This window comes from Borostomias antarcticus (assembly GCF_949987555.1).
Source record: "Borostomias antarcticus genome assembly, chromosome: 15".
In the NCBI taxonomy this organism is placed as follows: domain Eukaryota; kingdom Metazoa; phylum Chordata; class Actinopteri; order Stomiiformes; family Stomiidae; genus Borostomias; species Borostomias antarcticus.
Window position 1 is genome coordinate 23,878,535 of NC_140248.1, and position 10,000 is coordinate 23,888,534.

At 45.5% G+C, this 10,000-nt stretch overlaps 1 protein-coding gene across 1 annotated transcript in view; it reads left to right on the forward strand.

The window, feature by feature from the left end:
- The window catches only part of ppp2r2bb (protein phosphatase 2, regulatory subunit B, beta b), a gene marked incomplete at both ends in the record, with an annotated part of 28,249 nt that overhangs the window by 12,603 nt on the left and 5,646 nt on the right, over positions 1–10,000 (forward strand). The window contains 2 exons of the mRNA XM_084450169.1: positions 7,765–7,862; positions 8,946–9,111. Of these exons, the coding sequence (XP_084306295.1) occupies positions 7,765–7,862; positions 8,946–9,111 (264 nt within the window). The remainder of the gene's footprint in view (positions 1–7,764; positions 7,863–8,945; positions 9,112–10,000) is intronic.

Sequence of the window (10,000 nt, forward strand, 5' to 3'; positions counted from 1 at the left end):
CGTGCGATGCACAAAGTATTAGACCGCGCGCTGCGAGTGGCGCTGGCGGTATTTACCCCGCGCACGTTACGGTGTGAGGATGGTGAGGTGCGCTGATTGCGCGACGATCTGCGGGTTCAGCGGCCTCGCGAGACCGTCCTGATCTGGCGAGATCACAAACCATGTGTCAGGGTCACAGGTTTAGGACACCCGACGCAGAACGATGAGGCGCAGCGCCCGCTTTCATCAGACTGGCTGAGGACGCGGTTTAGGCTCCGCCTGCTAACGTATGTACTGTACATCTGCCCCGAGGTCTCTGCTGATATGGGTGGCAGCGTCAAAGTAGGGAACATGGAGGGAACGGGGGGAGGGATAGGGAGGGGGAGGAGGGTGGGGGGGGGATTCAGGGAGCATGGAAGCTGGATTCTCCAGGGGGTTAATTAGGTCAACATGTTCGAGCTCCTGGAGGAGATCTGGAGTTCTGTCTCCTTTCAGAACCAGGAATATCATTTACATGCAATTATTCCTCCTCTCCTCCATTCTCCCTCTCTCAGTCTTTCTCCTCTCCTCCCTTCCCGCTATCACTCCTCGTTTTTCCTTCCCTCCTCCTTCCTCTCCTTCCCCCCGTCAGTGTGTGTGTGTGTGTGTTCTGATGGAAGTCGTCTCTGAGCCAGGTGTCGTCTGGTATCTTTGGTGACCCAGGCCCCAGCTCTGCTCCTGTAGGGTGTCCTGGTACCTGCTTCACAGAGGGAGGGAGAGAGCTGGACCTGGACCTGGGGCTCTGGAGCTGGGCCTGGGGTTGGACCTGGGACTGGGGCTCTGGAGCTGGGCCTGGAGCTAGGGCTAGGGTTGGACCTGGGACTAGGGACTAGGGACTGGGGGCTGGTGGAGGGAGTGAGCGCTGGCCAGGCCTCTCTACTGATGCAGCCTGCAACGAGGCACAGGCAGGATTCGAACCTGCAGGTCTCCCCCATCACCACAGACAAGCACAGACTTACTAAGCTAAAGCCTGCATGTGGATGCAGGTCTGTAGATACAGACAGGGTTCCTCTTCACGTGACTGTGGTGCCTGAACCGCCTCTGCTACATGGAGACACGGCATGAGAGGACGCAACGCAGCTGTGGTAGAGAAAGAGATACAACAGTGTACTGTAGCTGCCAGGCGGTGTAAACATCCAGGAAACCAATCCCCTCCCGCCTACACCCTCACCCCCCCACTGCAGTCTGGGATGCAGTTGTCATGGAAACCACGCTCTTAACCCCCCCCCCCTTTCAGACAACAGAAAGCTCACAGACGTAGAAATACATCTCTCTCCCTCTCTCTCCTTCTCTCTCTCCCTCTTTCTTTCTGAAATGCCTCTCGGTGGAGGATTATTTGAAGCCTAGTGTTGTATGTTTGCTTGATTTCATGTTAATTATTCAGACATGCAAGATAATGTTTTTTTTAGTTCTACCTCCCAACACCCTTTTTTCCCTGTGAAGCACATTGTGTTGCCTCTATGTATGAAATTACATAAATGTGTTATGAGTGTGTACCAATGACCAGTGTTTGTGTCTGTGTGTGTGTGTGAGGGAGAGAGAGAGAGAGAGAGAGAGAGAGAGAGAGAGAGAGAGAGTGTGTGTGTGTGTGCGTGCGTGTGTGTGAGGAGCACTCGTCTACCCTGCTCAGCTCCGTCAGTCACAGTAACACCACTGGTGCCTGCGTGTGAGACACTCCCAGTCGGGGTGTGTAGCCGTGCGCAGCTCTCAGAGGGGAGCACAGACCTGCTATAACACCTCTTATAACACCTCTTATAACGCCTCTAATGGTGCGTTCGTTTGTGGTCGGAGGTGGCAAGTCGCAAGTGGCAAAATACCTCCCTCCGACCTGTGTGCATTCGAGCTATAGCGAATGATATGATGATGATATGATATTGACGTCAGCCGGCAACTGGGGGCTGAGAAACATATCCGAATTTGCGACGAGGAAGTGTGAGTTCATGCTGCGTTTTATTTAATAATTCCTAGTAGCAAGTCGCAATTTGCCACCTCCCAGTTAGAAACGAACGCCCCATAACAGCTCGTACAGCAGCTCTCAGAGGGGAGCACAGACCTGCTATAACACCTCTTATAACACCTCTTATAACGCCTCTAACTGCTCGTACAGCAGCTCTCAGAGGGGAGCACAGACCTGCTATAACACCTCTTATAACACCTCTTATAACGCCTCTAACAGCTCGTACAGCAGCTCTGAGGGGAGCACAGACCTGCTATAACACCTGCTATAACACCTCTTATAACGCCTCTAACAGCTCGTACAGCAGCTCTGAGGGGAGCACAGACCTGTTATAACACCTCTTATAACACCTCTAACAGCTCGTACAGCAGACATAACCGCTCTGTAACAGATGACTCCACAGCACCAGCACCAGGGGACATGGAGGTAGGCGCAGCATGTTAGCTACGCACACTCTCTCTCTCTCTCTCACACACACACACACACTTGTCAGACACACGTGTCACAACACTCTTTGCCAAGCATCCGTTTCTTTGTCGTTCCTGGTTGCCGAGCTGAATGCTGCGAGAGCGATTGTGTGTGTTTCATGTGAGTGACATGGAGAGGTGGTTGATCAATGTGTGTGTGTGTGTGTGTGTGTGTATCACATTGCCTAGAGTCTATTATGGGGCCAACTCAACATGAGACACCACATTATCCTATAACCTCATGTATAATGTCCATGGGGAGTGTGTGTGTGTGTAGGTGTGTGTGCGTGCGTGTCCATGGGGAGTGTGTGTGTGTGTGTGTGTGTGTAGGTGCGTGCGCGTGTTCATGGGAGTGTGTGTCTGAGGGTCATTAGCGTATGAATGGGCTTGGGTCAGTAGCAGGGGGTCGGGGGGTGGATTGCAGGGTGCTGAGGGCGGGTGGATGTTGGTGAGAGGGTTGTATTGTGTATGATGCCTCTCAGATCTTTGATGATTGGTTCTGTAGCTGGGATAATATAATTTATTTCCAAAATTTTAAAGAAGGCAAAATACTGTTTGAAATTCTCACAGTTAGTAGGTTATTACTGTAAAGACACTCACACGTTTTTGTTTTGATAACTTCACCGAAATGGCTTCGTAGTAGTTATTAGAAAATCCGGTCTATGGAGTTTACATTGAAACTCCTCTCCAATAGGAACAAATCTGCTAGGGGCGCATGTTTTCACTTTCCCTCCGTGTGTTTATTTGTTTGTTTCCTCCTCCCCAGCGACAGCGCAGGGCGAGAGGTCATGTTTTCGGTGGCGTGTGTCCATCAGTCCGTTTGTGTGCAGGATTACGCAAAAACTACCAGACCGATTTTCATGAAACTCTGTGGAGGGGTGTAGCATGTTCCAACTTAGAACCCTTTCCATTTTGGGGCGGGTCCGTATCACGGGGCGGGTCCACGAGCTGCCCAAACATGGCCAGCCATTCATTCATCTTTTGGACTTCATTGTCAATGGGGGGAATTGAAGCAGCCATATCTGTGGGAAGGTCACAGAGACATGGGGGGTTGGACGGGTATAAAGCTTTCCACCTAACACATGCTGAAATATCAAACATGTCCCCCTTGCGTGCACGTGCGTGCGCACGGAGACGCAGAATGCTTTATGGGTGGAGGTCTGTGTTCTCTGAGCACCATTTCTAGTTATGCTCATGTTTTGGTCTCGTTTTTTTTTCTGCATCACTTTGAGATTTGTTTCGAATGTAAAGTTCTTTACAAATAAAATGTATTATTATTATTAGGGGCCAGGCAGCGTAGCTGCCGGAACCCTATTGTATTTGCCTATATTATTATTATTATTATTATTGGGGGCCAAGCAGCGAAGCTGCGTAGGCCACCACTAAGTTTCTACCTTTTCTTATTCTTTCTTTCTTTCTTTCTTTATTCCTCTGCCATTGTAGTCTATGGCAGCCCATAGAAGCTTATGGTAGAAAGTTATGAAAATTGGCCCACTCATTCGGGACAGTGCCCTGACCCTCCTCACCAAGTCTCATGTCCACCCCTCACCCTCTCTAGCGCCACCAACGTGTCAAAGTTGGAGGTGCATTTATGCATGCAGCTTTTCTTCAGCAAGTCCAATTTTCAAACTTCAGGTGTCCTTCAATTCCTTGGCTCAAGCCGGATTCAACGCACTCTATGACGTCATTGTGGCCATCTTGGCTTTTCCGCCATTTTGAATGATGTGCAAAACCCTTAAAATGTATCTCCTCCTAGGAACTTTCACCAATTTGCATGAACATCGGTGGATGTCATCTATACACCAATGTCTACAAAGGATGTACAGGGATTTTTGATTATCCATTGCGTTCGCACGTGACAGCCAATCAAAATTGGCAGAAAAGCTGCAAAACAGGAACTGGGGTCATATCTCAGTAATGTTTTAATCTATCAAAACCACATTTGGCACACTCATTCGGGACATACCCATGACATCTGTCACCAAACCTCAAGTTGACATCTTGTGCACTCTAGCGCCACCAGCGTGTCAAAGTTGGAGTTGCGTTTATGCCAGTAACTTTTGAGCTGTATGTCCAATCTTCAAAATTATGGTAGCAATGGATTCCCTGGCTCATGCTGAGTTCAAAACACCCCATGGTTTCATTATTACTTCATTTGTTTGATTGCAGAATGAAAGGAACACTTTTTGTCTTCTGCACAATTTCACCAGTTTCAGAGTGGTGAAAGGCGCATTTTGGAAAAAGTCACACATTTTCTAAACTGCCATCCCTCTTCCAATTCTCACAGCTCATACACATTTTACATATCAAAACGTTCACACGACTCTTGGGATTAATAAAATCAAAAAAAGCTAAGCTCTTTGATGTATATTTTTCACTCTGTGACAGTTCGAATAATGACTCCCCCCCCTCCATTGAAATCAATGGAGCCACGCTCTAGAAAATCTCTCTTCGCTCTAGAATCTCTAACTGTTTCTAACTCTTCACCTCTCCTACACGTCTGAAGACCGAAGGACATTTTATACATGGAAATGTTCGCGTGATTGTCTGGATTCTGAAGAAGTAAATAGTTGAGCTATGCTATGTATACTTTTCGCTGTGTGCCAATTTAAACAACGACACCCCCCCTCTCACTCTACTGAGAGGAAGCAACCCTACCAGGTGATATTAATTAAGTGCTCAGGACTCAGACACACGGGGTTAGGGAAGGCTCACATGCCTTGTGGACTAGGGTGGTTCATCTTCGCAACAGCCTGCGTAGCACAGTGGTTAGCGTGTCGGCCTTGCAAGCAGCAGGTACAGAGATCGAATCCCGTTCAACCATGTCTGACTTCCGAAAATCTCGGGCCCATCCTTGACCCTTGTCAAACATGTCACCACGTCAGTCTAGCTGATTCCTTGTCTGCTTGCAGTTAAACAGCTTGGCCCCCACATTCCTGCTTGCAGGTATATTTATTATTATTATTATTCTCCTTCCACTGAAGTCTAACTTCCCATGGACAAAAAATCACCAAAATTTGCACATAGCTCCAGTACTATATCCAAAGTCCTCAACCTGCATTGTAGGTCAATAAACCTGAAGGTGGCGCTACAGCAACAGTCTAAAGTTTAAAACTTAAAAAAATCATAACAAATCAGCCATAGGTGCTATCACTGTAAAACCACCACGTGAATGTAGTCCCAAGTGAGACAAAACCTTCATACACTTTGACCTTGCAGGAATTTTGAAGTCCATCACTCTGATTTCTTCATAAACTGTAAAACCTATCAAACATATCTCCTCCCACATTTTTTGTTCAATTGACACCAAAATTAATATACTGTATCTACAGACTGTCCTTACCAAAGGATCCTCACAGATTTTTGAAATATGAAAAATTGAGCCCACAGCACATCAAAAGGTTTCACTATTAACAGTTCTGTATAGTTCCTATTAATTCTCGCCAAATCAATGTCTGATCATCCTCATAAAGAGTGACAACATTGGCCACATATCCAAGATGTAGTATGATTTTTTTCAGAATTTTATCTCAAAAATTGAATTTTTAAAAATATGTTTAATTCTGTCCTCTGAAACCAACACTTCATACAGAGAAAACTACATTACCCACAATCCAACGCAAGCTCCACGAATCTGAGACATCGCTGTTGGCAACCCTACCCAACCCCCGCCGAGGATTACAATGACTAAATTGATTGATTGGCAACTGACTGAGTACACAGCTGCTGAAGTTAATGTTCAATTATGAAAAAAAAAAGCTAACAAAACCTGTAACCCACATTTTTCAATCAATTAATACTAAAGTTGCTACACTGGATCTTCAAACTGTCATTCACAAACTCATTGACCAGATTATTGAATTATCAAAATTGAGCTTACAATGCATTAAAATGTTTTACTTATTATTATTATTCTCCATCTTCCACTGAAGTCTAACTTCCTGTGGACAAAAAATCACAAAAATGTGCACATAGCTCCAGTACTAAACCCAAAGTCCTCAACCTGCATTGTAGGTCAATAAAGCTGAAGGTGGCGCTACAGCAACAGTCTAAAGTTTAAAACTTTAAAAAATCATAACAAATCAGCCATAGGTGCCATCACAGTAAAACCACCACGTGAATGTAGGCCCAAGTGAGACAAAACTTTCATACACTCTGACCTTGCAGGAATTTTGATTATTATTATTATTCTCCATCTTCCACTGAAGTCTAACTTCCCGTGGACAAAAAATCACCAAGATTTGCACATAGCTCCAGTAGTATACCCAAAGTCCTCAACCTGCATTGTAGGTCAATAAACCTGAAGGTGGCGCTACAGCAACAGTCTAAAGTTTAAAACTTAAAAAAATCATAACAAATCAGCCATAGGTGCTATCACTGTAAAACCACCACGTGAATGTAGGCCCAAGTGAGACAAAACTTTCATACACTTTGACCTTGCAGGAATTTTGAAGTCCATCACTCTGATTTCTTCATAAACTGTAAAACCTATCAAACCTATCTCCTCCCACATTTTTAGTTCAATTGACACCAAAATGGATCTACTGTATCTTCAGACTGTCCTTACCAAACCATCCTCACAGATTTTTGAAATATGAAAAATTGAGCCCACAGCACATCAAAAGGTTTTACTGTTAACAGTTCTGTATATAGTTCCTATTTATTCTCGCCAAATCAATGGCTGATCATCCTCATAAAAAGTGACAACATTAGCCACATATCCAAGATGTAGTATGATTTTTTTTTAGAATTTTATCTCAAAAATTGAATTTTTTAAAATATGTTTAATTCTGTCCTCTGAAACCAACACTTCATACAGAGAAAACTACGTTACCCATAATCCAACACAAGCTCCACGAATCGGAGACATCGCTGTTGGCAACCCTACCCAACCCCCGCCGAGGATTACAATGACTAAATTGATTGATTGGCAACTGACTGAGTACACAGCTGCTGAAGTTAATGTTCAATTATGAAGAAAAGCAAACAAAACCTGTAAAAATTAATAAACATATCTCATCCAACATTTTTCAATCAATTAACACCAAACTTGCTACACTGGATCTTCAGACTGTAATTCACAAACTCATTGACCATTGTTGAATTATCAAAATCGAGCTTACAACGCATCAAAATGTTTTACAAATGTTTTACGATACGAATGTACAAAAAGAACATTGGAATGTCAACTTTCCTGTTGTCCTATTCTCTCGCTTATTGCTCCTAAACTTGTCGGAAATTGCCTGGCCCCGCCTCATCGCTGCGAAGCAGCTTTAATTATTATTATTATTGACCCAGGCGTTTGTGTCCCTCTGTCTCCAGCGGATATCATCTCGACAGTGGAGTTCAACCCCACAGGAGAGCTGCTGGCCACGGGGGACAGGGGAGGCAGAGTGGTGGTCTTCCAGAGAGAACAGGAGGTGAGTGACGTGACATCACACACACACACACACACACTGCACGTTTCATCTGGACAGGTGGTTCTGTCAGGACGGTTTCTATTAAAGGTACCCAACGAAACGTGAATCAAAACAATCCGTTCTTTGTTTATTTTCGAAATTCCTCGATTATATCGTTCCATGTAGTCTAATAAACATGTTGAATCACTTGAATGTCTTTCCTACCTTGTAATTTTTTCGCAAAATGATATTTAGCTAATGTTTTGAAAACAACAAAGATTTTTGAAACGTCACTATTATGTGCTCCGCGTATTGATGCAATGACGTAGCACGCGATTTTTGGGGACCACCTTCTCAAATTTGCTCTAGAGCGCATACTAGTGGTCAAAAACTACATTGGGTACCTTTAAGACCTTTCAGCCTAGACTCTCTCAGAGCTCAGGACATTATAATACTGCCTGATATAGACTAAGTCTGTCTCTCTCTCGGTCTCGCACTCTCTCTTTCTCTTGCACTCCCTCTCTCGCACACTCGCTTTCTTTCTTTCTCTCTTTTTTTTCTCTCTCTGAGACTGTTGGGCTAAAAGTTGTAGTTGTAGAAGGCTATTATAGAGATAACTGCACTCCCAGAGAGGCCTACACACACACACACACAAATACACACTTTTTCTCAGACACACGGACGGACGGACACACGCACTTCCTCACAGACACACACACACAATCTCTGAATTCTCTGTTTTCCCTTCCCCCCCTCCTCTCCTGCTGTTATCAGCTCATCTCCATCTGTCCCCATCACCCCCATACTGTCTCTCCCTCTCTCTGTCTGTCTCTCTCCGTCTCTCCCTAATGTCTCTCCCTTTTCTCTCTCCCTCCCCTCTCTTTTTCTCCCTCCCCTCTCTTTTTCTCCCTCCCGTCTTCCTCTCCCTCGCTCACACACACACACAAAAACACACACACACACCACCCTTCACCGCCTCAGTACCGCAGAGTAGATTCAACCCGGTTGTGTGTTCGTTCTGCGTTTAGTAGTCTAGTTTTGTCTAGCTGCATTAGCTCTTGTTATTGATTTTAAAAGTAATTTTGTGTGTGTGTGTGTGTATAGAGTAAGAGCCAGCCCCAGCGGAGGGGGGAGTATAATGTCTACAGCACGTTCCAGAGCCACGAGCCAGAGTTCGACTACCTGAAGAGTCTGGAGATCGAGGAGAAGATCAACAAGATACGATGGCTTCCTCAGCATAACCACGCCTACTTCCTGCTCTCCACCAATGGCAAGGCAGATTTACAACTCCCGCCATCACAGTCCATACCTGAGAACTCACTCGCACACATGCACACACACATGCGCGCGCACGCACGCGCACACACACATGCACGCGCGCACACACACACAGATATGAGGATGCATGCATGCACACACTCACACTCACACCACACACTCTCAAACACACACACACAGATATGAGGATGCATGCATGCACACACACACACTTACATTCTTATTACGATGTTATTACCAAAGGGGTATGGTGAATAAGAACATAGTCTGTGTATAACACACAGCTGGTAGATGGAACGCAACACAATACTCTGGGTGTTCATTCAAAACACAATACAACGTCCAAATCCAATGTTCCTTTTGTCATAAAAAAGGATTCATTTCCACACAAAATTCATGAGTTTACTACAAGCAATGGACAAGACAAGGGGGAAGAAAATAAACAACCAAACACTCCTCCGGACGCTAACGACGGGTAGGAGAGGGGGGCAGGGAGAAAGACCATGCGGCGGTGCCACACCACAAACACAGCCCTAAACTTCCCCACCCTTCTAACCTACCTACTCCACGCACACTCTAACTAAAGAGACCTGCCCAGAACCTAACCTACCTGCTCCACACACACTAACTAACTAGACCTGCCCAGAACCTAACCTACCTCCTACACACACACTAACTAAAGAGACCTGCCCGGAACCTAACCTCCCTACTCCACACACTCTAACTAAAGAGACCTGCCCAGAACCTAACCTCCCTACTCCACACACTCTAACTAAAGAGACCTGCCCAGAACCTAACCTCCCTACTCCACACACTCTAACTAAAGAGACCTGCCCAGAACCTAACCTACCTGCTCCACACACTCTAACTAACTAGACCTG